Raw genomic sequence first — 27,891 nt, 5'->3', positions numbered from 1 at the left:
AACCAAACCACCCAAAACACTAGAGAGGCTCTTTTGGCTTTGGAGTTTAATCTAAGCAAAGCCACACCCTTCAGGTCTATAGCTTTCATAGTTCTGGTTTGGTTTTATTTTATGAGTGGATTATCCTGTCTAGACTCCTGCTTTGACTTGGAAGCCAAAATAGAAGCAGTAAAGCTAGCTGGCTGCTTAGCGGGTGACAAACCTTCTCTGAAGTCCTTTTAATTTGTTAGGGCCCTTTTCTCTTCTGTGCTCCTTCTCCTGACTGTTTGGTGATACCTCAGTAAGTCTTACAGGCTGCAGATACAGCTTTGCTAAATATAGCATGCCAGATGCATTCAATAAGCTTGAGCCCAGCTATCAGTTACACTGAGATCTGTTTCAGTCAGGCACATCCCTCTCGGGAGAGACTTACACTATTTAAAGTTGAATGATACTGAGATTCTTACAGCATTAAGAAATTCAGAATTCCCCCTTTTTCTCCCTGCTGTTGATTCTAAACTGGTGTTCAACACTTGCTGTTCCCTGGGACTGAGTTTGTGTTTCCTCTTGAACTGTAACTCTGGAAATTGGCTTCCTCTTGAGCTGTCATTCTGTATAGCAGCTCTGCTTCATTATACATCAAGAGGCAAAAGGCAGCCTTAGCATAAGCAAACACTAGTGTCTCATTTATTCTGTGCTGCTTCCACTAGTATAAATTTAAGACAGTATAGGGAAAACAGACTGTTCAAATCTCAGCTCTGTTGTGGGCTGCAGATAGAGGAACGCAGCTGCAGTAGGACTAACTGGATTGCATTTGGTCCTACAGAAAGTGTGAGCATTTTTTTAGCAAGTGCCTGAAGGATCTTAGGGCACAGGTATGCAAGAGCAGGAGTGTTAATGCTGATGTTCTAGGCATGCAGCCAGCTTCATTAACTGCTGCATGTCACCTCGTTAAAGTTCCACTTCCATTTGGATTTTGTGGATCACTTCCACCCTTGCATTGCTGGACAGTGTTGGCTGTGTGCTTCTGAGGAACATCAGCCTTATGCACCAGAAACCCGTTCTCCTTACTAGTGAAGTCTCAGTACGTTTTTTTTCTGAGGTAACCAAGTCACAGTGTGTTGTAGTTACAAGAAATGCAAATCTAGTCCTAGGATATGTCAGGAAAATGCTTCTGGGACAGATGGGGAAAACTTACTGCCATTGTACAGGCAACAGTAAGTATTTGGGGTGCTGTAAGCAGTTTTGGTTAGCCATGTTTAAGGAAAATTAACTTTAATCTGAAGGAATGGAAAGAAGAGCTAGTAAGACAATAGTAAGAATTAAGTGCCAGTCCTAAAGCAGGAGACCAGGAGCTTGGCTTTAGTTAGGAGAAAAGTATAAAGAGGTTGTGGTAGCTCTCTGGAAGGCACATGTGATAGGCTGTGTTTGTGTTCATCAACACTCTTAAGTTAATGAGCAACAAGAGACCACATATGGGTAGTCTTTCAGTACCTTTAGGATGGTAAATTAGAAGAAAGTCTATCTACAAGGATAATGGTAGTTTGGGAGCAGCCTTGCAATGAGTGATGTTTAAGTGACTTCAGAGGGATGGAGCATTCACCATTTCTCTGGGCAACCAGTTCCAGGGCCTCACCACCCTCACAGTAAAGAACTTCTTCCTTATATCTAACCTGAACTTCCCCTGTTTCAGTTGGAACCCATTACCCCTTGTCCTGTCACTACAGTCCCTGATGAAGAGTCCCTCTCCAGCATCTTTGTATGGATGCTTCAAATACTGGAAGCTGCTCTGAGGTCTTCATGCAGCTTCTCTTCTCCAGGCTGCACAGCCCCAGCTTTCTCAGCCTGTCTTCATATGGGAGGTGCTTGAGACCCCTGGTCATCCTCAGACTTGCTCCCACAGCTCCATGTCCTTCTTACGTTGAGGACACCAGAACTGCACGCAGTGCTGCAAGTGGGATCTCAGAAGAGCAGAGAAGAGGGGGCAGGATCACCTCCTTTGACCTGCTGGTCACGCTTCTTTTGATGCAGCCCAGCAGCCCAGCAGACGGGGGTGGTTCTGGGCTCAAGCACACACTGAAGCTGGCTCATATTCAATTTCTCATCAACCAACACCCCCAAGTCCATGTGGGGTCTCATGAGAGCAGAGTGGAGGGGCAGGATCACCTCCTTCAACCTGCTGGTCCCACTCCTTTTGAGAAGTGACACTGGTCTGTAGTTTCCTGGGTCTTCCATTTTCCACTTCTTCAAAATGGGGGTTATTTTTCCCTTTTTCCAGTTGTTGGGAACTTCTCCTGACTGCCAAGATTTTTCAGTGATGATGGACAGTGGCTTAGCAACTTCATTTGCCATCACACCTAGATACTGAATGATCCCCGTGCTCCCCTTGCATAGTATTTCCAATTTAAACTGGGGCAGGCTGCACTTCTGCTCAAGAACGACTGGTTCTGCCTCTGGCGATTGTTTTCTTTAAGCTAGCAGAAGACTTGTGTGGTGAAGCCAATCAGGGGACTGATGTGGGTTATAACTAAACTTTTCTTTTTTTTTGGCTAGGTTAGTTTTAATTGGGTTGGTTCACCACATTGTTGCACATGTTTGTGCCAGCAGAAGAATGGAAATGAGCAACTCTGAGACAAGAAGACTGATGCTTTTGGCAGCAATGCAAGCTTTCCCCTGCTTATACTTAAGGCTCTAGTGGCACTTTTGCCACAGTATCCTCGGGCAAAGTGATGAACTCCCATGATCTGGGTTCTCCTTTCCATGTCCTCATTTAGTTTGTTTACTGCATGTTTTTGTGTATAATAGATGTGGTGCTGGTTTAATCAGCTAGTGCTCTACATTAAAGTAATTTGTGGTCTAAGTACGTACTATTTAAACAGACATACTTAGCATATTGATTAATGCTTCCTGCAGTGGTTTTCACACTTTTTTCATGTTAACCTCCAGGATAAATTACTGGCCCTGTTGCAACTCTCAAGCAATAAGGAAACAGCTAGTGACAGCATAGGAGGCAGGCAGAAGGAGATGGCAGGAGGCAGCAATGAATGTGGCAAGTGGTCAGAGATAGAGCTGGGGAGCCCAAGGGCTTGAGGAAATCTGTCAACAGCACCTTTTAGCCACCTACTACTGGAACTTGTTTCTCCGGCCTGATGCCAGCCTCGGAGGTGATGTTTTGGCTCAGATGCTACGAGCAGCCTTAGACTCTGCTTCTTTACGTACTTATTCTATGCCTGAAACCTTCTTGGTGAAGGTCCATCTTCTGGCCATGGTCCCTTTCTCATCCGTCTTGTCCTGGGTGTCTCTGACAATATGTCTTTGTTCTGTTGCGCTGTCATCATTAATATTCCATAGTGACTGTCTTCTAATGCCTGATTTCTTGCTTTGTTAGTAACTAATTAATTTTAAAATAATGTTAGAAAGCACACTGCTTGATAATAGTCTATGTCAGACTTGCTCTGTAACAGCTTTGCTGTGAGTTCATCCTAAAAGTTCACGCTGCTGTTACTGATCTACTGAAGCTTGCATCTACTGATAGAAAAAAGTATCACCAAGGTTAATATACTATTAAATCTTTTTGGACAAGAGATCGAGGCTTTCAAGAGACTGAGTGTGAATGTGAGGTTTTTTTCTTTCCTTACTGACCTCCTACTCTGTGGCTCATCTGATCTAACTGCGCAGCTGAGATCTGCTCCTGCTTTGGTTTCCACTCTGATATAGACTGCAACAAAGAGGCTGCTGGGTCTTTGCTGCTAGCATGAGGTTACTGGGGTGCTCTACCTTAGCAAAACTCTCTCCCAGCCACAAATACACCTGGAAATCCACATGCCAGTTTTATTCCTACCCTTTGTGAGGGAAAGATAGCAGCACTGCTGGCTGAGATTGGTAAAGGGGCACAACTTGCCTTCTGTGTGCCTGCAGAAGCCCTGCTGTGCTAGGCTGAAAAGCTGGGCATAAAGCAACTACTAAAGTTACCACAGCATCCAATAACTTTGATAACATGCTTGTTTACAATGGGAGTCCTTCTGTGGTGTAAGGAAATGGTCCTTACTAGCACAGTACTTCATGTTGAAATATGTTTATCAAAGGGACTTGCGCAGGTGGTGATACATGAAGAAAGGAATCTTGAGAGCAAAAATAATCTAGGAGGTGCAAAAGGCTGTGAAACAAAGAGATGCTGATGGTGGAAGGCATGGAAAAGAGGTACCGCAGAGTATTTTGAGCACAATAGTTCAGTGGTTTATACCTAGAAACTTCAGAAATATATTCCACTGCTGTTGCTTGTAGTATGCTGGGTATCCTGGCATGGGTGAGATGCAAGAATATGGAGGCTGTTCCTTTTTCTGTCATCCTTGAGATCACTGTTGTACTGAGCTCTAGTGAGATGTCTCTCAAGAGATTGCTGTACAATAATTGGGCAGAGCTCGGGGGCAAACTACAAGGATTAGTTGCTTTGCAATTGCCCTTGCAGTGGGGGAGGAAAAAGACTGACAAGTCCAGTGTGGTATAGGAGGAGACAGATGAGGAGCTGCCTGGAACAGTTTGGAAGCAATACTGGTACGGGATGCTTCACACCAGGGGGCTTTTTAATCTCTTTGGCACAAAAGGTTAGATTTTGGAGTCAGCAAAGTTCAATATGCAAATACCATCCATTAATTCTAAGTAGTAACTGGGACATAATAATCTGATGGAGAATTGCAAAATCATCACTAGTCCATTAGTTAATGCTAGAAGGGTCTCTGAAAGGTGCTACTAAGAAATTGTTTAGCTTCTGTAAGGCTCACTGGGGAGATTGTCTCGTCTGCGTCATACCAGAGTGGGCAGTGGTCATCCTTGATGCCTTTGCAGATCTGAAGACTGTATCTTTTGCTGTAAAAGAAAAGGAGAAAGTGGATGTGAGGGCAAGTTACACTGCTTGAAATAAATGTTAAAGGCTTCATCCCTGTAGCTTTTTCTGGTAGTTTTGCAGGCTGCAGTACAATGTCTAGAACGCATTGTGTATTTATGACCCACAGTTGGTAGCAACAACTAAAACTGATATGATACCCAGAGTACTAATTGTTTAAGGGGCTTTGATGTATAATCAAGGTCAGATAATAAAGCAGAGACAGATTATACACCTCATTGCCTGGTGTAGTTCTTGAAGAAGGTTATAGGCTGTTATGTCTTCTTTGTTTCACTGTATTACTTAAGTTAATCTGTGCTGTTGTGTCCTGGGCACAAGGCTGGGCTGAACCTAGGATTGTGTATCTCTAACTCAACATGTATTGGCTTTTTCCCTTCCTATCTATTCTAGTGACCATCTGGGGAAAGAATTTTATTATCTTGTTGTTTGAGATTTTTTTTCGTTCTTATAATCCTCATTAAACCTGCCCACCTGCAGCCAAGAAATTGACTTGGGAATATGAACAACTAGTGTGTGTGTATATATGTGTATATATATATATATGTATATTTTCTTCTATGTAAGCAGTGTTTCTGTCAGGAGGTTAGTTTTAGAAAAGGGAGAAGGGTTTGGTTTGTTTCTTTTTAGTGTAATTCAGTGCAGTACTGGTATTTTAAGGTTCTGATTCTGCTCTCTGTCAGCAGGAAGAATACTGATATCACATTGAGTGTGGCACACTTGCATATTTGGCTTCATATGAGTATGCTGCACACAGTATTGTTGTTTTTCAGATAGATGTCTAGTTACACTCAGTCTTTGTCTAAGCATAAGCTGTATACTGATAAGTGGTAAAATTAAGGCTGTCTTGGAAGCACAGATAAGGACTTCATTTTCTTGGTCTCTGTTCTAGCCTCCGGTCCCTCACATCTTTTCTATCTCTCCTCCCACCCCTGCACCCCACCCCAGTTCCCACCCTTCTCCCAATTTTGATAGTCAATGAGGAAATTAATGGGATAAAGTTAAAGCTAATACTCCTGCAGAAATTTGTGCTCTTCCTGTCTTCCACCCAATAAACCCACATATATACTGTGGTACATCATTAAGTGTGGCCCGAGAACCTTCTGACTGTATAGCACAGACTGAAATTGGGTTTGGGAGTAAATCAGCCACCAACAGAAGACTTAATTGTACAGATTGAATGTTGTAGTTCAAATATGTATCAAGCTGATTTTTAGCTGGGACAATTCTCTAAGCATAAATAAAATCATTAATTTTGGGTGTGTATCAGATGTTAAGCATGTTTTGATTTGTTCCAGTAGCCGGATCGAGTTGGGAGATGTGACACCACACAACATTAAGCAGCTGAAGAGGCTAAACCAGGTCATTTTTCCTGTCAGCTACAATGACAAGTTCTACAAGGATGTACTGGAGGTTGGCGAACTGGCCAAACTAGGTACAAATGTTCTTGCCAGTAATTGTGAGCTATGGTGGCAGAATTGCTCATCATTGCTATCCATAATGGTTTTGAATAGCATATTCTTTTATTTTGTTGTTTTACATAGTGAAAAAGAACTCTTTGGGAACCTCAAAAAAGCCCCAGTCTGAACATCAGAGGGTTTGTGTTCTGAATAGATTCCACTTTACTGGGAATAGGCAGGTTTTCTGTTACGACAGAAAACCTGCGATGTGTGCTGCCAGCTTACATCCTGATGTCACTGCTAGCTGGTTTGTCAGAGCACCATTGGTAATGTCACTCCTAGTGTTAAGCCACATAGTATATGATACTTCATTTGGATGGGAGAATTAGCAAGAGGGAGGGAAGGAAACTGGGTGTAAATGAAGGACCTGTATGTATAGTTTGAATTTGTGACTGATAACATTTTGTTTCCCTCCCTGGCAGCCTATTTCAATGACATTGCAGTGGGAGCAGTGTGCTGTAGGGTGGATCACTCGCAGAACCAGAAGAGACTGTACATAATGACACTTGGATGCCTGGCACCCTACCGAAGGCTAGGAATAGGTAAGGAGGATCTTCTTTTGTACCTGAGTCTTCAAAGAAATCAGATTGCTGCGCAGCCTACTAAATGCTCTTTCAGACTTTTGCCCAAGATCGTTCAGTTTCAGACCACTGATTTCTCTGGAAGGGACTTTGGGAAAGGAGCATGATTTATGATGTGCTCCTTTTTCCCTGCCTTTCAGAAATGGGCTTTTTGTAGAACTTTCTAATTCAGGATTTCAGAGTATTTTAATCTTAATCATGTTATCGTACTGTGAGGTAAATACTCTGCTTCTACAGATGTGAAAATTGGTGCACAAACACATGAAATAACTTGTTAGAGGTACACAGCCAATATGCAAGTCATGTATAAGTAGAACACAACATTCCTTCATCAGGTTTCTAAAGGGAAGGGGTGTTTCTATTTATCTTTCTCAGTACTGATTATCACTGCTCAGGGGTAATGCCTGCTTTCTGTCTATACTTCGTTTAGTTCTTTTCTCCATGTTGCAGATTTGTAGGCCAGACTAATCAAGACCTTACAGTAACTTGTTTGCTTTGACAGACTGGAATGGAAAAATGACTTTATTTTAAATTATTTTACTAGGTCTTTATTAGAAAACTTACCAATGCTCTCACTGCATTATACATTGTTTTGACCCCATAGTTGAGGTGAGTTTAGGACCTTGAAGCTAGCGTTTAAATAAGCCGCTTTATACATGTGCTTCTGGGATGGTGTTTTGTTGTTGGGTTGTTTGATTTTGGTTTTGTTGTTTTTTTTTTTTTTTTTCTCCAAAGAAACAATTAATTAGATTTTGTGAGCAGTCAGAAACATAGTGAAATACTTATAAGCCACGTTTTATTTGCTTTGCCTAGTTCTCACAAGCTCAGTCATTTTAACCTATCTACGGTTAACCTGCTTCTCCTCAAGAAAGCCCTTAGCAAAGTATAGACTTTATTGTCCACTTCCGGTTTTCTTAAGTATCTCTTTACCTTTTGGCAGGAACTAAAATGTTGAATCATGTCTTAAACATCTGTGAAAAAGATGGTACTTTTGACAACATCTATCTGTAAGTAAATGAGTTCTACTCATGCATTTTTTTGAGAGATGATAAAGGCAAATATGGGAGCAAAGGGAGGGAGATCCAAGAACATTGGTATTTTGTGTTACAGTGGGGTCATGGGACATCTTCTAAGTGCTAGTAAGAAAGCAAGGGGTCCCATTCTGGGCTTGTGTGATGCTGAGAAAAGTAAGCCTTGCTTGCTTTAGAAGGGCTTCTGCAAATTTGCTGAATTTGTATGTAGTTTAGTTACAAATTACTTTCTGCAGCAGAGTAATGAGTATGACAAAAAAATGTGGAAGAATTACTCCATTTCTTTTTTTACCATACAGTGTCAGCTGCAGAATGGAAAATGCTGCAAGTCTTGCATGCAGTTTTGATGCATTTGCTGTCTTTTATGACAGTACTGTGTGGGTTAGAACACCAGATCAGAGGTGCTTGCAGGCAGTCTAGGTTCATGTTCAGTAGCAAGGCCCAAATGCTTATTCCTATTCTTGCACTCTGCCAGGTCAGCTGTTTATGCAACAACACAGTAAAGCAGGTCAGTGCCCTGACCCATCTTGGGAAGCTGTTTCCAATTTGGATTCTGGGTGGGGTTGGGGTTTTTTTTTTTGTTTGTTTGTTTTTTAAATCAACTGCACGTCTGCATAAACATTTGGTGTGATGCAGACTTGAGAACAAGGACTAGGGCAGAGGACAGAGCTACTTAAAAGAGCACTGCTGTTCTGAGATCACCATGGAAATAGAGCCTGAAATCCATAGATGCCAAAGCTTTGTTTTCCCCTTTGCTGCTGGCTGCACACTTCTGCTTCTTCCAGCTCATTGGTATCTGTGTGATTACTAAGTGCTCACTTCTCTTGTCCATCACTGCCAGTTTATACCAGTCCAAACATGGTGCACTGTTGGGGATAGATCCACAGCAGGTACAACTTGAATGGACTTACGCTGCCACAGAACTGCGCCTTCAACACTTGCCTGGACTGTTAAAAATGCTAGTGTTTGATACACCAATACCAATATAAATGGAGTGACTTTTTCCTCAAGTTTATCCCTACTCTGCCAAGGAGATGCAGTCTTCCAGGTCCTCTACTGTTGTAGTTTTGAGCCATCTCTGTAAGAGGTGTCTTAAAGAGGAGTCTGAGTGCAGCTGCTTTTGGCTTGTATTCCTGCTCTCCTGCCTCTGAAGGAGCGCTTACAAACTCTCAGATGCCTGCTAGTTGGCACAGGCTTTCATTTCTGCTTTTGCATGTTCCTGTGTGCATAGTGAAGAAACTGTTTGCTGGTTTTAATGCAAAAAACGGATCCTTCATAATCCTTTCCACTTCCTAGAGTAGAATTCTGGGCTGACGATAAATAGCTCCCAAAGTTGGGCATAATAAAGTTCTTATATTGGCCCATTGATTTTTATTACTGTGTCCATTGCTTGTGCATCTTCTATCTGAACATACTATGTAGCTTAGCACCCAGTTAGCTATCAGTGTGTAAATTTGTCATTATTATGAAGTTCCCTTTTAGCTATTTGGTGTTTATTAGGCTTAACACTAAGATCTTTTTGTTTTGTTCTGCTGTTGCTCCCAGAGTTGCTTAGGTTCTATGGTTAAGCAGCATGTTGTCATGACAGAGTGATTCATGAGCTTGTGCAGTGGCCACTGACTTTTGGGAGTGTTTAATGAATGCCTTTTGTTGAGCCAAACATCCCTTTTCTCTTATTTTTATTTTAATAGAATTTGTGCAAATAAATCTCCTAGTTGCTTAGGATGAAGAATTGGTGGCTGCTTGTTTCGGAGGCCTTGAAACTCTTGGAATATGCTAGCAAGATCTGTAAAACTCTGGGGGAGATAGGTTAAAGGGGAAAAGGACTTTGTAAGTCTGTGGGGCTTTTTTTTATGCTTCCATAGCTTTTTGTGAGAAGAAAGGGGTACTTGGAAGTGAGGAAGGAGTTAAAATTGCATCAAACACCATTGCCAGTTTTGTGTGGCAGCGTGTAGGGATCAGCAGTCAGACAACTGTTTTGGTCGCCTAAGAAGTGTCACTACAGGAAGCTCAAATTGGCTCTGCAGTCAAACTTTGTTATATATTTCCACAAAATCTCTGTCACTTTAAGATTAAGAAAAATTGAAATTATTGAGCTATTAATGCTGTCATTTGTCTGTTATTTGTGTTCCTTAAAAGAGCTTTAATGACGGAAAATGTTTGCCACTTCTCAGAAAGATTACTACAGGCCGTCCAGGAGCTGTGTGTTAGCTCAGGATTGATTTGGGAAGACCAAAATTTCCAGTCCTGATTTTCCACCAGCATTCTTGTCTCCTTGTAGACAGCTCCTTTTCTTATCATGTCTTTAACCATTCTGAGTGTGGAGGCAGAAAACTGAACCACAGAAAGTTCTGATCCCTGTATCTCTCTCTCTCCCTTTCTGTCCCAGGCATGTCCAGATCAGCAATGAGTCTGCGATTGACTTCTACAGAAAGTTCGGCTTTGAGATCATTGAGACGAAGAAAAACTACTACAAGAGGATAGAGCCTGCAGATGCCCACGTGCTGCAGAAAAACCTCAAAGCCCCTTATCTTGGCCAGAACGCAGATGTGCAAAAGACCGACAACTGAACAAACCCCCAACGAACACTTTCTTGCACTTGCTTGTCGCCAAATAAGGAAAGAGAGGCCTCTTGAGTTTGATTTTTGGTTTTAACTCCACCCCTTCATTCTCTTTAATTTTTTTCTTCTTGACCTCTCTCCAACAAAATGTAATGCTTCATCCAAGGATTGTCCAGTCATGTTTGGGGTTGGGGTGGGTTTTTGAGCTCTCCTTTCTGATATGTTAGGGGTTGATTTTGTTGGGGTTTGGGTTTTTTTTTTCTGTATTTTTCTTTTTTTGGTTCTTTTTTGGGTTTGTTTTTTTTGTTGTTGTTGTTTTGGGGGTTGGTTGGTTTTTTTTTTTTTTGAGGGGTATGGTTTCGGGTTCTTCTTTATTGTATTTTGTTCTTTGTTGGGGTGGGAAAAGGTGTGTAGATCTAAGTTTGAGGTGTGGAGGGCTTGAGCAGGTTATCCTGGTGACAAGCTCCCTTCACAATTATTTCTTTCAATAAGCAGAATGTAAATCCAATGGGGGGGGAAGGGAAAGGAAAAGCAATATCTTGTCCTTTGACTCCCACATTATTGTGTTTTTTATAACCTACAGGGTACTTTATTCCCCCCCTCCAACCTTTGAATGTTACTTCAGTACTTCCCACTCTTCCTCTTAATTCCTCCCACCTCAAAAATACGTTTAGTTCTTCCCAGTATTTTCAAGTATGGCTTTTTTCCTCCATCTTTTGCTGAGAAGGGTGGGCTGCTTCACCGTACCTTTTCACTCTGCCTGGCCTGACCTTTTTGAATGCTTTTTTTTTTTTTTAACTACTCCTCACCCAAGCTGGTGCTACATTTCTTAACTGACCGACAGGAGAATTTAGAGTGGTCTTTGGTTTTCATTTTCATTTACCCAACTCCCAGCAGACTTTTGCCGGATTAAGAGCTAGATCTGGTGTTGGCAAGAGTAACCTTGTAAAAATACACATCCTGAGGCAGGACCCTTGCTTTAAAAATGGATGAAATGCTGTAGGACTCATTGAGAGTTAGTTTGATCGGTGTTTTGGGGATGGGAAAAGTGACTGTGACCACCTTACCAGCTTTGATAACATAAACCACATTTTTTTACAGCTACTAAGTGTGTGGTGACACATCTGAGATGAGGCAAGGGTTGAGGAGACCAGGCAGCAAGGCTGAGAAGGCAAACATAAATCCAACCCTAATCACAGAGCTTTGCAGGGGTTTTCTGGATTTTGTTGTGATTAGCTTAGCTTGCTGTGTTTATGTGCTCCTTTGGGAAGAGGTGGTGAGGAACTGCACGGTTTGTCCCGCTGAGAACGATTTTCCCCTTGCCCTTTCAGTGGTATTAATGCAGTTCTCCTCTCTGAGAGGGTGTTCATGGAGCACCAGAGAAAGCAGCCTATATTAGAGCATTTTATGGGTTTGGAAAATAGGCTGACTGGCTTCTTCCTAGTACTGTAACCTCAAAGCTACAGTGAACTCTACTAAGCCTGCTTTGCATCTTTCCATGCTTTGTTTGCGTGGATATCAGTGCTCCTTTCTATGCACTGTTGCCAGCAATTCTATGTATGCCAATACAAATACCAACTTGAGCTTGGACTCTTCTCCAAGCACATGGGAAAGTGCACTGAGCTGAGACAACACCAACCTGCCACATCCCCCAAGTAGATATTGAACTGCATTCCTTTCCCGTTTGTTTTTTAAAGTCTAAGACTGCATCTCAAATGCATCTGCTTTGAAAGCCTCCAGCCTCTATAGTGTGCATTGCAGCATACATCTGGTTAGTAGGTGCTGTCCAGTCATTCAAGGGTGACTTGGGAACTAAGGATTTCAAGACAGGGAGTTGTGGTGAGGCAAGGGATGGCACCCCTCATTGCACATTGTGGTCTTTGATATCCAGAGGGGTGACTATAGCTGCTCCAGAATTACTGCTCCTTTCCCAGAGGTGTGCAGTCCTTGTTGGAGTGCATCTTGACAGACCTATGCTGGAAAGTGGATACTTTATTTGCTGGGTTTGCACTAATTGGGTCGTGGGGATGGGCAGATGGCTAACAACAAGAGCCCCTCTGCATGGCCTGAGCATCTGTGTTTGCAGCACTCTGTGGCAGACTCTGGCTAGAAAGATGCAAACGGTTTCCTCAGCCAGAGGCAGCCTAGTTTTGACAAAAGCTTATTTTTAGTACTGCTAGGACCTGCTTGCACTGGTTACATTGGCAGTTTCAGCATCTTTCTAGAAGGGGGTGTATTGAAGCACAATTAGCTTGTCATATGCCAACATAGTTTCCCTGGCCATCTGTAGACCAAACTGAGAGAAGTATGTGGAGGGAGAGGGATAGTATTGTATTTGAGGATGTTTGTGCAGCACAGCTGTAACTCAGACCATAGCTGCCTCTGGTGCCAAGCAAAGTGCTCTTCATTCTAATAGAACTAAGTGTTTGGGTTGGGTAGATGGGTGTGGGGATATGAACTCTTAGGATTTGCTGTTGTCGTAGGCTTTCACAAATCGGTGTGTTTCACAAACAGTTTTCCTTCAGGTTTAAAAGTACGAGTCTGATGTCTGAAGTTACTTGGATTAACCTTTGTTTCTGTCTCTTTTGCTTTGGGCTGCCATCATTCTATGAATGTATCCCTGAAAACAATTCTTAAAGCTCCTATTCTACAGCAAACCTGCCTCATTGTAACTCCTGTTAAAACATTTTGTAGCAGGTAGAAGAGAGAGTGACCACAAATCTAAGACTCCTTTTCCCAGGCTATTAATTCTGGAAGACAGTTGTTTAGTCTTGAATACAAGGTTTAATCTTATTCTCATAGAAAGCTGTGTTCCCTGTACATGGATAAGGACAGGTGAAGGTCAGTAGTTCTGGGTGACAAACAGTTGTATTTTACTGGTATATCAGCCATGTTGAGTGTGGGAGGAGAATGCTGTATCTTAGTGCTGTTACCCAGAGGTACTGAAATTGTGTGAATTGTCTGCTTACTGCAGAGACCCTCCAGTTAATTTGGTCATTGCTGCAGCAGGACCTCCTTTGAGCTTGAAAATAACAGCTTATGAACAACTGAATTTTCTAAAAGTTGGGAGAAAAAAAGATATTAGCACTTCCTCTTCTGGATGAAGATAGAGCAAGAAAAATGTATGTAACTAACAGCTTTAGAGTGTAAATTGTGTATATACGAGTTATTCCTGAATCTCTGCAACTGGTTTTGTCATACATCAGTTGAAGGATGAAGATGATATCCACAAAAAGACTCCTATTAGAGGAAACCATGGTACAGGGGAAAAAGAATCATCCAGGAGAGATATCCCTCATTTTTGGGAGGGGAAAGGAGAGAGTTTATTTTGTGTATACAGAAGCCGGTTGAATTTACATGATGCAGCTAATGGTTAAACCTGCCAACTAAATATGACATACTGTTACCATTGAAATAAACTTACGTTGTATTTCATTAAATCTTGATGGTGCCCTGTGTCTAATAAAAATCTGATCCCCCGAATTGTGCTCTTCTCCCCCATGTTGTAATCCGGGTCAGCTGCTATGCACAAAGTCTGTGTTTTGTAAAGTGTTTGCTGACTTGGATGTTTCTTTTGAATCTGCAACTGCTTCCTGATTCATTTGGCTAAGACCCCCCCCCCCCTTGGTGTCTTGAGTTAAGATTCAGTCAAACTGTATGCAGTTTACAGATGCATTCTCAATGTTACAAGTTAAGTTGCAGGGGGAGCAAATTATTTACAATAAGGTGGTCCATTCTTAATCTGTATCATTGCCCTTGTACATCAGGAGCATGTTTTTGTTTTTTCTCAAACTCTTTAGAAATACTGTTCAGAATAAACGTGCACTATTTGAGTTATGTCATTTACAATTTGTCATGTGCACTTTCTTTGCAGTCCAGCTGTTTCCCTCTGAAATCAGATACAGAATATTCCTCAGACGCTTCCTGAACTGTGTAACTGGGAAGATTTCTACCATGTACTGTGAGTTAGGCTGCTGTGGTGAATGCCATGGGTGTCTGAAAGCTGAGGAGACTGGGGTCTGGTTCTTTCACTGAAGCTATGGGTCTTTCCTCAGAAATTCTCTGTCGTGTGAGGTCAGGGAGGAGAAGAAGAGGAATTCTCCTGGACTAGTTTTGCATTGACTAGTGAGCAGTCTTGAAACAAACAGTCCAGGCATTAAGACCACTGCAGCTGGTTTGGGGCTGGAGGGGTTATATATTTGAAAGCATTCAGACTGATTGCTAGCTATTGCAAATCTCGACAACAATCTTTGATAAACTGTGGTCTGTACCTGTAAAAAATAACTGGTCTTAAGATGTAGCGAGTACTCTTCCACTCTGATTTTTCTCAGGTATTGAAGTAAAACACATCTCTCTTCTTAACTATTCCAGTCTCTTAAATCCATTGTTTGTCTGTAACTCCTTTCTGTTCCTCTCCTGCTTTGACATGCCACTTAGGAACTGATCAAGTTGCACTGCGGTACAGTTTCTGGGGAAAAAAAAAGAAATGTTACCCTTAATACTCTATCCACTTATTTACATTCCTCGGGAAACTCCTTGATCAGCAGATGGAGTTGCTTGCCTTCATTGGGAATAGGAAAATTCATAGGAAAAGAGTTCCAGAACAGCTGTGGAAGAAAACAACTGAGGCTGGAAGTGAAAAGCTCTGTCTTATTGTGACTGGTGGTTGAACTGGGGGGTTAGCAGGAGCAAGTGGAGAAGTGTTAATGATTGAGTCCCTAATTTAGAGGACAAAGCAACACTTTTCCGCTCAGATTTCATTCAAAAGGAAAGGGGATGAGGGGTTTCATTCCCCGAGCTAAAACCCCACCAGTTTCAGGGAGCTTGCACTGGAACGGCTGATTCCGTTACAGAGCCGGTGAGGGCAGAGAAAGAGGACACTGCCCCTTTAAGTAGCTCTGCCCGCCTATCGCCCCTGCGTGCGCCCCTCCCGCTCTCCCCATTGGTCAGCTGAGGTGCCAGTCTCCGGCAGTTCCTGTTTCGGCCACCTTAACTTGTTGACGGCTCTCACGCCAATCTCAACCTCCCCGGCCTTTGATTGGGCCGTCCCGTCAATGTTTCTGGTGGCGATTTGTCCGTGACGGTCCCGCCCCGCCCCATCTGCGCCGAGCAACGCCTTCCCTCGCCTCGGCCTTTTTGATTGGCCTCCAGGGCTCCGCTCCTGCGCTCGGATTGGCTGCCGTGCGCCGCGCGTGCGAGCAGCAGGGTGGGCTGCGCGGGAGGGGGGACTGGCGCGGAGGCAGCGGCAGAAGCGGAGGATGGTCCCCGCGGCGGGGTCGCCGCTGCTCAGCCCGCCCAGCCCCGCTGTGAGTGCCGGGGTGCGCCCGCTGCCTGCGCTCGGAGCGGAGCCCGGTGAGCGGCACGGGGGGGAGGACGGGGAGGAGGAGGAGGAGCGGGCGCGGCAGCGGGGCCGGGGCTGAGGGTGCGCGGGCCGGGGCTGCCGGTGGCTGCCGCCCGCCCCTCCTCTCCGCGGTGGCCGTGAGGGGGAGGCTGGCAAAGGGGCACCTCCACCCCGCGCAGGGGTTTTGGCCCTGTCGTCGTGGCGACCGAGGGCCGCGGGCCCTCCCTCACCCCTCCGGGAGCCGCCTCGGGCCTCCTCGCCCGCCGGTCGGGCCGGGGGTCGCTCCCCGCCCCTGTCGCCCCGGGGCCTCCGCTGTGGTCCCTTTGTCTGCCCGATGTGCCCAGCTGCGCCCGGCCTGCCCGCGGGGGCATCGGTAGGGGCTGCGGAGTCCCCGACGGGAAGGCGGCTGCCCCTCGGGTGCGCCCGCCGGCACCGCCGTGCCGGTGCCGGTGCCGGTGCCGGCCTGGATTTGCTCCGGAGAAGTTTCGTTGTTTGTGTCGTGAGGGTTGGCCCCGCGTGGATGAATAAGGTCTTGGAAGTGCTGGTGTGTGTCATCGGGGAAGGTAATGATGGAGGGTTTGGAGAGCGGAGTGCTTGTGGGTTTGCAGTGTTGATGGTCACAGACAAGTGACCGGGAGTCGCGGTTCATTCCGAAAGTTCACTTCGGAGACAGTAAAACGTGGGCGCTGCTTCCCGACCGCAACATCTTGTCAGCGTAGGCCGGGATACAGAACGTGCTGCGCATCACCTCTGCGTGCTGTTGTTGGGTGACAGCTCGGTCTGGAGGTTAGTCAGCTTCTGAGTGCAGGGTGAAAGTCCAGCGGTTTTATGCAGAGCTCTGTCCCTGCAAACTAACTTTTCCTGTTGGGTGTGTTTGCAGCTTGGTCTCCTAAGGAAAGAAGGCTTGTGGATGCGCTGTCCCTTCTCCACCTGGAGATTTGAGCTCTTTGGTCTATTTCAATCAAATTTGTCAGCAGCAGAGGTATTAGAGATTGAAGTCTTTGGTTTTACGGAAATCAACATCTGTCAAATGCAGAAGATCCCATTTCTTGTGCACGCTAAGGGCAAGGCACCTAGAATCCAGCTTCTTGTGACAGCACGGGTGAACCGAGCCCATCAGCAAACACATGGCTGAATACAGCCCTCGGTTACTATGCCCTTTGTCCAGGGAAGCTTGTAGGGAAAAGGTGAAAATAAGGTGAAGAAGAAGAGAATAGTGATGTGTTGAGTCATTGGATATAAGTACATAGAAAATCACACATTTTTATTTCTGCTTTCCACATAATAGCTTGGCCTTCTATTAGCCTCTGCCCAGATATATGGTTATTAAATCATTTTAGCAAAGATAACTCAATGGTTGCACAGTTGAGCATTTAGGAGTCATGGTGATCTAACGGCTTGGTTTGGGGGTGTGATGTTATCCTTGCTTTTTCATATACAGTGCATTGGCACAGTCTTACTTACATGATTATGTTACATAGCACTTTTGCAACCTGCAGTGTTGTTTATCACTCATGAATTGCGTGCAGTAATCAGACAAATAGGAAGGAAGAAACTTCCCGTGAGGAAATGGTCGTTATCATAAGGATTTAGAATTTTTGGTTTTCACTCTCAACTAGTGCCATAATAATAATCCAGAGGCACATTTTGAGGTGAAACGGGTTTGACAACTGAAAATACATTTGTCACTGAATGGGAAATAAGCTTAGAAGATTCTCATGTTGTGAGTGTGATTTGAAGATACGTGTATTAATAATAGCGTATTGGTTATGTGAACCAGTAGGAGAACGTTGCTAACTTTGAAAGATTTGGATACTTATTCCCTCAGAAACTTACTTATTTCCTTAGATTATGGATACATGGGAGGATTTTAATGGAGTAGATGCAAAATGGTGGTGGATCCTGGAGGACTGCAACAGCCGCAAAGAGATAATCAGGATGTAAGTGCTTGATAGTGGTTTTGCTGCTTTGATTCTTGGTTTCACAAGTAGTGTCCCCAGGAGCTGACTGGGGGCAGACTGAAGTGACTGCCACTCAAGTGGTGCTTTGCTGCGTGCCTGACACGTGCCTGCTGTGTGCATTGCACGCTGTTGTTTGTAGCTAAAGTTTAGTAGTAGTCTGAAATTCCAAAGACATCTTCTGAACAGGAAGGCAAAAGTTCAGTGAACATGTCCTGCTGACACCACTGACTGAGCTACTCCAGCTGCTTTTCACCTTGGTTTTTCTTGGGTGCTTCTAACTTTTTTAAAGGGAGGAATTAGAGAGCTACCTGGGTGGTTGTGGTGGTGGTGATGGGTTTTTCCCCCCGTGGATGTTGAAATCATAAGAACACTTCTGGCTCTGAGATATTGAAGTATGACAAATTAGGCAACAAAGAGATTTGGAGTAGTGAGTTACAAATATTCAAGCATGCTTTTTTATTTGCAAAGTGTGTTGGTATAAGGTGTGTGACACTGTAACCAAACACATCCAGCTTGGATGTGAATTAATACAGAGTATGGGTTGAAGCTGAGTACTGTACAGGGTGGGAGAAGGAAAGAAAGGAAGGAAGAAAGAAAGAAAGAAGGAAAGGAGGAAATACATAAGGAAGCCAAGGGCTGGGATATGCTGGATTTGACAAGAACCATTTTGTTGTTTGCTTGTTGTACAGTACTGTTTGGGGGTTTGTAATAAGTGTTTAGATGCAAAATGGTCTTAAAAATAACTTTGTAAATGACATGTGCCTGGGGGGATGAATAAGTAGCATAGCATTTGGTATGGAGGGATTCCCAGCAAACCATAGCTATTTGCACTGGAAGAACTTGGAAAAAGTATTGTGAAGTCTGTGTCACTTTGAAAGATAGGGAGTAAGTACCACAGCAGTGTTTCAGCTGAGACAGTTTTCAGTTAAAGAACAGCTCTGAACTTTGTGCAGTTCTGGTGTCCTCAATATAAAAAGGACATGGAATTGCTGGAACAAGTCCAGAGGAGGCCACGAGGATGATCAGGGGACTGGAGCACCTCCCGTATGAAGACAGGCTGAGGAAGTTGGGGCTGTTCAGCCTGGAGAAGAGAAGGCTGCGTGGAGACCTCAGAGCAGCCTTCCAGTATCTGAAGGGGGCCTATAGGGATGCTGGGGAGGGACTCTTCGTCAGGGACTGTAGTGACAGGACAAGGGGTAACGGGTTCAAACTTAAACAGGTGAAGTTTAGATTGGAGATAAGGAGGAAATTCTTTCCTGTGAGGGTGGTGAGGCACTGGAATGGGTTGCCCAGGGAGGCTGTGAGTGCTCCATCCCTGGCAGCATTCAAGGCCAGGTTGGATGAAGCCTTGGGTGGGATGGTTTAGTGTGAGGTGTCCCTGCCCATGGCAGGGGGGTTGGAACTAGATGATCTTGAGGTCCTTTCCAACCCTAACTATTCTATGATTATAAAACACCAGTGGAGATGTGTGCCTAGCTGTGTGAACAAACCAGGAGATTAAAGGAAAATGGATATGTAAAATGTGTGTGTGCATAGCATCTGACAGCTTTAATGTTCCTAACCATTTCATGATGGGTCCAAGGATAATCCTCAGGCTTCTGAGGAAGTGTTATACTCATCTCCAGACTGATTGATTGCTTACCCGTAGTATTGCCAGTTACCTTACAACTTAGTTCCTGTGCTAGCATTTGTCACCTCAGTCACGTTTGTGACTCCTTTATTCAAGTCCCTCAGGAATGCATTTACTATTCTGAAGGGTGTCAATCACAATGTGAGTTGTATGTGTGTGTTCTGGAAAATTGAGTGAAAACATCTCGGATAGAATGGTTGACCTGTAGGGCTTTCTTTGTTTCAGGTTGTAGTAAAACACATAAAGGTTACAGCTCCTTGCTGTTGTGTAGTGTCCAGTTTATATAATGCTAACTGATTACTGGTTAACGTGCAGGTTAAAATACAATTCCAGCTTTCCTGTGTGCACATGATGTGTCCAAAGCGTACTTTGGTTTGACCTTACAAGCGTAGCACTGTTGTCATGCTCTGAGTGATTCTGCTGTGTGCAGAGGATTGACAAATTGTGTGTAAACTACACTTGTGTCTTGTATGAAAAGCTATGGCATCGGGCTTTTAAGGTGAATGAGTTACTTTTGCAACCATGACATATGATAGCCGTCTTTTACATCAGCCACGCTGTGTGCCATTGTGATTCACGTAAGAAGGAAGTAGCAGCCTGTTAAAAACATTTCATGCTTCCTGTTAACAAGTGCCTTTCTCACCCAGTTACCTGAGCTTCTGTCAGGTTAGGTGACCAAAATGGGAGAACGTGAAATGAGATCAGTGCCCTCTAAAAGCACATCTCAGTCATGCCAGTACTCTGACAGCAAAATGAGTTCTTTGTGGTCCATCTCTAGAGAGGCTGGAATGAGCAGACTATGGATGTATTAACTTCTAGGCCTAAATACAGGTCTTGTGATCTGAATGTCATTGGTTTGGTGGGCAGCATCATGAGAAAATTACCAAAACCACTGCTCTTTAGGCTGCTGACACTGTTAAAAGCAGTGTATATGGGAAGAGGAGAGCTTAACTTTAGAAAGTTTGGTTTCTTCTTCAAGTAACTGAAGTTTAAAGTGAAAAAAACACACCTTTGGAGTGTCTGCCTGCATCTGCACTCTGGACTGACTGGTTGGCTTAAGGAACACTTAGTTCATGCCAGCCTTCAACCTTTGAAGTTGGACTCTGCCTTGATGCATCAGTGAAGTTGTTAGGTAGAAATTGAATACAAATCTTGGATGGGCTGGAAATCGCCTTTTGCTTGGTACTACAGCAATAAAATGGTGCTAGCCCAACACTGAGCAACTCCAAATCAGCAACAAGGGAAGGAACACCATTTCATTTTTCACTGGTGGAGGATCCATAATATTCAGAGATGCTGTTTAAATGTTATGTATCTGCAGTTTAAATGCTTGATTCTTCTATGGAAGTCTCTTGCTTGTAAATTCTGAGACTTTATTGAAGAAGTTTCTGTAGTTTTGGCATCATCTTGGGTCATAGTTACACAGACATAAAGCCAGTGCTGCCACTGCGAGAAGCAACCTTGTACCAACATAAGCATCTTCAGTGTATGTTTGTCAGTGGATCCTTTGTGATCCTTCTACAGTCAACTTTAGGCTGAAATAATGTTCTCATCTGGCTTTCTGTGCAAGTGCTGCTGAAGTGGGGGAGAGCTTAATTTTGCATTATTTTGGACTGGGTAGGACAGTAGAGAAGAGTAACCCTCTTACTGAGTTTCTTATTACTGCTGTGAGGACAGTTTGTTAACTAAAGTTAGGTAGCTAGTTTCACATATGTTGCAGTGTAACTCAACACTGAGATTTGATAAAATAAGACAAGCAAAAAGAAGTCATTTTTGCAATGCATCAGGTCACAACTGTTTGTTGCCTTTCAGAACCCTGTAGCTTACATCTCAACATAAGGAGAGTTAGAATGAGAACAAACAGGTTGAATGGCCAGGCCCAGAGGATCACTGGCACAAAGTCTAGTTGGAGGCCAGTAACCAGTGGTGTACCACAGGGGTCAGTACTGGATCTGGTCCTGTTTAGTGTCTTCATTACTGATCTGGATGATGGGGCAGTGTATGCCCTCGGCATGTTTGCTGATGACAGCAAACCTGGAGGAGTGGCTCATATGCCAGAGCATCGTGCTGCTGCCCAGGGTGGGACCTCAGCAAGCTGGAGAAATGGGCTGACAGGAACCTCATGAAGTTCCACAAGGGCAAGGGTAAAGTCCCTTGCCTGGGGAGGAACGATTTAATGCACCAATATATCCTGGGGGCCACCCAGCTGAAAAGCAGCTTTGCAGAAAAGGACCTGCGGGTCCTGGTGGACACCAAGTTGAACGTGAACCATCAATGTGCCCTTGTGGCAGAGGTGGTGAATGCTGAATTGGAACAAGCAAGACAAAGTATTGCCAGCAGGTCAAGGGAGGTGATTCTTCCACTGTCCTCAGCACTGGTGAGGCCTGTAGTCAGTTCTGGGTTCTCCAGTTTGAGAGACATGGACATACTGGAGAGAGTCCAGTGAAGAGCCATAAAGATGACTAATTAAGATACTAGACCTTATCTCACCCTAGGAGAGCCTGAGGGAGCTGGGACTGTTCAGCCTGTAGAAGAGAAGGCTCAGGGTGGAACCTCATCAGTGTATATAAGCACCTGGAGGGACGGTGCAAGGAGGAGGGAGCCAGGCTCTTTCTAGTGGCACTCAGCGACAGGACCAGAAGCCAAGAGGCGCAAACTGGAATGCGGGAGGCTCCATCTGATCTTCAGGAAACACTTTCTTACAGTGAGGGTGCCAAGCACTAGAGCAGATTGTGCAGGGAGGTTGTGGAGTCTCCATCTTTGGAGATAATCAAAAGCTGTCTGGATGTGGTCTTGGGCAACTGGCTCTAGGTGGCCCAGCTTGAGCCAAGGGAAGGAGGATCACCAGAGCTCCCTTCCATCCTCAACCATTCCATGTTTCTGTAACACCGTAACATACTTCACAACCTAAGAAACTCTCAGAAGAGTGCATAAAACTAAAACCTGGCAGTATTTATAGTGCTATAGTCACATCTGGCCTACGTGCCCATTGGTCTGTCATCGCTGTCTCTAGTTGCAACTGCAGCAGTTACCATTCGTATCCAAACTAAAAAAAAAATAGGATAATATCTATTTGGTGTAGTACTTACATGTGCTCTGTACTTCTGAGTTGCAGTTTCCTTGCTCTGCAGTGTTAGCTGTGGGCTGCAGCTCTGCCTTTGTACTTTTAACCAACGGCGCCCAAATGCACACCCATTCTTCTATCTTGGTCTTCATAGCTCAAGTGCAAAGCTTCTGTTGGAGGCAGCTGTCAGGCACGTAGCTGCTGTCTGTGTCCATTTAAATGAAAGTGGGGGGAATTTGAGGTCTTCTTGGGTTTGTTTTTGTTGAAGTCTGTGAGCAGAAGTGACGCTCACTCTCAGCTCATCCTCTGGAGTATTAAGTATCGCCTTTATGTGAAGCAGTGGTATCTGTCGAGGTCATGTTTTATACTTGCTGTGGTTGGCAACTATAGAGAGTCCCACCTTTCATTGTCTCAAGAGGCTTTCCAGCCCATCTCACTCCCTTTGTCTGTGGTTTTCTGGTTTACTCTGGGTGGGGATGGGAAGACCCTGTGTTTCTTAGCTTGGAAAAATTAACTGTATAAGCTGTCCCTTGCAAAGCAACACAATGGAGATCTCCCACTTCAAGCTTCACTTTAAGATACTCTTGCAAAGTCAGTGTCAGGTGGCAATAAGGAGGTGATTGCAGACAGTTACAGAAAAAAGTTAGAAGATGGAGGTAAAGGCATTTTAATGTTATGGAGTGATTTTCTAATGAAGTAAAACTTGCAGGATCATGGTGTCGGTCTGTCCTTTCCCTTTATTCATCCTTTTCAGACCTCTGCAAAGCAGTAACTTGGAAATCTGGTTTTAGTTTCTGCTTCATTGTCAGTGCTAAATTTCTCTAATAGTCTTATTGCTTATCTAGTGCTTTCAGAGCTACTTATTTACTCCTGGATGGCTCATGTACGTTAATGCTCCTAAGCTAAATAAGTACTTCTGAAAGTGGTGGAATTAATGAATCCAGGTTTCCTATGGATATGGTTCCTAATGGTTCCATTTTCTGGTGTCTAACATACATTGATCTTGCTGTTAAATTTCCTCTTTGGGAGTGTTAAGAAAGTGTGCCCACTTTCCCTGGCCAGCTCAGCTCAGATATCTTTAGTTTGGACCTCTCTGTTAAACCTAATTGAAATAGTTTGCAGCTTTATCCCTGCCAGTGTTATTCAAAACTGTCAAACATCCACATCACGAGTCCTTTATTCCTGGAACTGAAGCAATTGCCCAGCAGGCCCGCTTTATGGAGCAAAAACGCTGAAGAGCAGAAGTGTGAAATAGCATTAAGATTGTGAAGGAGAATTGAGCCCCCTTCTGTCCACTAAAACCCTTGGAGAGGAGCCTGGAATGAAATGTACATTGCAGATTTCTGGGGTTTTTGCTTGATTTTGTTGAGTCTGGGGGCAGAGCATGTGCTTAAATTTCATTACCGCTCGTAACAGTGAAAGCACCACTGCTGGAATCGTGTGCTGGCCTTCTCCGAAGGACATGGCAATACGCTGTCTGAAGGAGTGCTTTGGAAGTGTTTTCATATTGTTGCCAGTTTCCACAGTTCTGGAAGTCGATGGGAAGTTTCACTAATTCTTGTAAAGTCAATGTGCTTGGAAATTATATGTCTGAACAGTGGGGTTGTGGGGTAAGTTTGATCACCATATACATTAAAACTGAAATATTCTTTTATGGTACCTTCTACCTCAGCCATTTTTGCCTTTAGCCCCAAAAAGATTCCTAGGAAAATCCTTTACCCTGGAAGGTCTGTGTTTGTAACCAAATCTCAGGATGGATGTCTTCTGCATGTTGTAAATGAGCTTTGTAGTGAAGACCCATACAATATTGCTTCCTGTACCATGAATCCTTGGCAAGTTCTTAGTTTGTGTCATATTTCTCAAACCCCAAGCCTATAAGATATTCAAGAACGTGACTGTGTAATCCTTTGTAACTTAACGACTTATAGCTAAAAAGATGAATTAAACCCCCTGACATATGAATTCGGATGGCCTGCATATTTCAGTTCTAGGATATTTTGCACTGCTTGTTAGTTAGGGTCCTCAGGAGAGAGCAGCAAGCCGGTTTAGTGTGTGTCTGTCTAGTGTAGCTATTGAAGAATCACTTGATACCTCCTCAAGATCTCACACAGCAGGCTGAGAAAAATGAGGCTGTTCAGCCTGGGGAAAAGAAGCTGCATGGAGACCTCAGAGCAGCTTCCAGTGTCTGAAGGCGGCTACAAGGATGCTGGAGAGGCACTCTTCATCAGGGACTGTAGTGATGGACAAGGGGTGATGGGTTCAGACTGAAACAGGGGAAGTTCAGGTTAGATATAAGGAACAAGTTCTTCCCTGTGAGGGTGCTGAGGCACTGGCACAGGGTGCCCAGGGAAGCTGTGTCTGCCCCATTCCTGGCAGTGTTCAAGGCCAGGTTGGATGGGGCTTGGAGCAAGCTGCTCTAGTGGAAGGTGGCCCTGGCCGTGTCAGGGGATTGGAACTGGATGAGCTTTAAGGTCCCTTCCAACCCAAACTGTTCTATGTTCTTATACAACAGCCTTACTGAAACTTTATTGCTTTAAGTGAGCAAGAAAAAAAGAAACCCCAAACCAATGTATTTGAGTTTAGATCGTGCAAACAAAGGAAGTAAATTCTAAAAGCAGTGATTATTTTCTTTTCCCCATATGTTATTTGTTGTTTATGTTTTGAAGAAAAGATTTCATAAACTAAGGTGCTGAGTAATACCTGCAAAGACGGGTGGTAGAGAAGAAGACCCTTCAAATCAGTTTGGTTTTGAGTTTTCTACCCTACTTTTTCAGAACTGTAGAGGATATTAGATTATGTTAAACTTAAATCTCCAGAACACAAAACCTCTTCATTTCTGGGGATGACACTGCATATAAATTGGTATTTCAGTTTGACACTGGAAGAGCTACAGACAATATAAAGCTTGAGGGAGCCTTGGTACTAAATAAATGTGAATGTTGTGTTGCTTTTGGTTCATCTGGCTAAAGAATTTAGAATTTGCTACATTCTCTCTGCAAAAGACGCTCAGGTGAGTCAAGTGAGTATGTAATATGAGTGAACTTGAAATGCATTTGTCCTTGAGTTTATAAAGCAAATACATACCTTCTGCTTTAGAGAATCAGTGAAGGAATCTCTACATGAAGAAGATAAACCCATTGTCAGTGCGCTAGTGATATAACAGCTAAGAGGAAGAAATGGAGACAGTATAAACCTTCTTTGACAGAAGTCTCCACCCAGTCAGAGCTTTGTCCTTAGAGAATAAGAATAGGAAAAAACCTTCAGTTCACCATGTTTCTTAGGGTACAGTCCCTCAGTAGAAACCCCAGAGTTGCATACAGGTGCTGTGTAACAAACTTGACCACCTCTTTTCAGTTAGCAAATCAGCACTTGAAAGATGCTGGGTTAATGAGATAACGTACACAGCCTTGCTTTTTCTTATCAGTCACACAAACCTGCTTTGAAACTTTTGGGGAAACATTGGTTGAATGGTAGACTGTGATAACTTTGACTTAATTCCACATTGAAGTGAAGTTAGAATAATGTTCATTGCATTCCTGTGCCCTGTCTTCTATGTGAAATGGGTTGTAGATCCCAGTGGAACTGAAGCGTATCAAACACACATTTACAGTTACGTTTGTGAGGCTTACACCCTTGGCACGTGGTGGCATCTGGCTTAAGATGTGCAGGGAATGGCGTCACTCAGAAGCAGCTCATTGACAATTTGAAAGAAGGGCAAGGGAGGAAGAAAGAAATCAGGGTTCTTTGACCTGTAATAAAGATCCATTTCCTAGGATCAAAAAATGGTTGGAAGCTGTGTTAATAAATTTCAGCACAAGTTACCACTGAGGCCTTGCTGATCTTCCTAAATACTATGTACAGTGTATTGCTGAATCATTTCAGGGTTCTGCTCAGGGGGAAGAAATAATGGAATGCAATGGAAAATTGCATAGATCATAACTTTGAGAGATAGAGGTGCTCCTATTAGGAATAAGAATTTTGCTGACTGGATATGGACCCTCGGCAGAAAAAGCTTGAATATTGGAGCATGGGGAGACTGTGTTGTTAGGGAGAAATGGGTACTCTGACTTGGGGCATGGGGAGGATGTGGTTGTGGATGTGATCTGGACTGTGTGTTGGGAGAGCAGATGGAGCCAGGACAGCTGTGTCTGTTTTGGGGGGGGGTATTTGTGGGTGGGTGCTTTTTTATACCCTTTACCTTCACACAGTTCTGCATTCTCTGTAGACCTGCATGGTAGCTGGCCATCTAAATTCATATTAATGCTTTCTATATTCTGAAGTTGTATAAATTTGCAAGATTATAAAAGCATGGTTGCTTGGTGAATACATTAGTCCTTAAAAAACGCTAAATTTACCAAAACTTAGACCTCTTTCATCTCTTCACTCTGATTTCCAGTATACTTGGCATGGTCTAGTAATGGGCTGTAACAGATACATCAACTCTGTCCTTACAGATGGTGCAGACAAGTCAAGAAACAGGGTGCATGACTGCCACACAATGCAATCCAGCACGTTCCTTTTTCTGAGTGTACCGTTTGTGAGCTTTGTTGTACCAGAGCCATGTCCACAGACTCTGTGCTCACATCCTTACCTCACTAAACACAAAGAGTGCTGTGTACACTAAATGCCCCCCTTTGCCCCCTAGAATAGCTATTTTATCTGATACACAAGGTATTGTCTTAGTGATGGATATACAAAAGCATAGCAGTAGTGGGTAGCTGCTCTGCTTCTCATGTCTTTGCTGGTAGCTTTAATGGATATAGATTTTGCTGGGCTGCTTTGACACAACTGAAGTGAAGTGTGCTGACCGCAGTCTCACAGTGTGTGGGTGAACATCTCTGGTTGCCAACAGTGTGAAAGATGGTTGGCCTTTAATCAGAGTTACTTTTGAAGTCATCAGAATTGCACACGTGCTAAACTCTCCCAGTTTCACCTCCATCATCACCTGATACAATGAATGCAGCTAGAATAAGTAAGTACTACTGACCATCGCCAGTTATGCACAGGAGGGATCAGTTACAGATGCCTTGGGTAGGAAACTGGCTTTCCTGGCTTTCAGAGTTGTGAATTTTCACCAACTTGGAGGACCTCAGGTCCCAACTGGAATAGTCTTATGGTGTATAAACAAAAATAAACCAGTGAATTAAGCTAAATGCATTTAAAGGAGAAGAAATCTTGGGTTTAAGATAAAGTAACACAAGGTAGTTTAAAAGAGAGTGAATGAAAGTGCTGATGTTACACCACTACTTTCTCTAACAGTAAAAGAATGTTAACTCTATCAGAGCATGGTCAGTGAGAATGGAGGAAGCAAACCTGTGGCGAAATACGAATAGAAGATGATGCACTCCCATTGACGGGCTAGGGAAGTCTGTGGTGATTGTTT

At 43.8% G+C, this 27,891-nt stretch overlaps 2 protein-coding genes across 9 annotated transcripts in view; both read left to right on the top strand.

The window, feature by feature from the left end:
• NAA50 (N-alpha-acetyltransferase 50, NatE catalytic subunit) overlaps positions 1-14,361 on the top strand; it is a 209,607-nt gene extending 195,246 nt beyond the window's left edge. For 3 of the 5 annotated variants that reach the window (XM_065676171.1, XM_065676167.1, XM_065676169.1), the window contains 4 exons: positions 6,178-6,314; positions 6,762-6,881; positions 7,861-7,927; positions 10,341-14,361. In XM_065676171.1, the coding sequence (XP_065532243.1) occupies positions 6,178-6,314; positions 6,762-6,881; positions 7,861-7,927; positions 10,341-10,521 (505 nt within the window). In that variant the 3' untranslated portion in view covers positions 10,522-14,361. The remainder of the gene's footprint in view (positions 1-6,177; positions 6,315-6,761; positions 6,882-7,860; positions 7,928-10,340) is intronic. The other 2 variants (XM_065676168.1, XM_065676170.1) reach the window with 1 other exon arrangement.
• A 1,380-nt stretch (positions 14,362-15,741) lies between these two features.
• Positions 15,742-27,891, top strand: part of USF3 (upstream transcription factor family member 3) — a 30,870-nt gene continuing 18,720 nt past the window's right edge. For 3 of the 4 annotated variants that reach the window (XM_065676154.1, XM_065676152.1, XM_065676150.1), the window contains exon 1: positions 15,742-15,818. In XM_065676154.1, coding sequence (XP_065532226.1) covers positions 15,771-15,818 — 48 coding nt within the window. In that variant the 5' untranslated portion in view covers positions 15,742-15,770. Of the gene's footprint in view, positions 15,865-27,891 lie in introns of all 4 variants that reach the window. The other variant, XM_065676153.1, reaches the window with a different exon arrangement.

This window comes from Lathamus discolor, chromosome 4 (assembly GCF_037157495.1).
Source record: "Lathamus discolor isolate bLatDis1 chromosome 4, bLatDis1.hap1, whole genome shotgun sequence".
NCBI classification, from domain to species: domain Eukaryota; kingdom Metazoa; phylum Chordata; class Aves; order Psittaciformes; family Psittacidae; genus Lathamus; species Lathamus discolor.
Note: the sequence above shows the minus strand (reverse complement) of the source record. Positions and strands in the feature narration are given on the sequence as shown.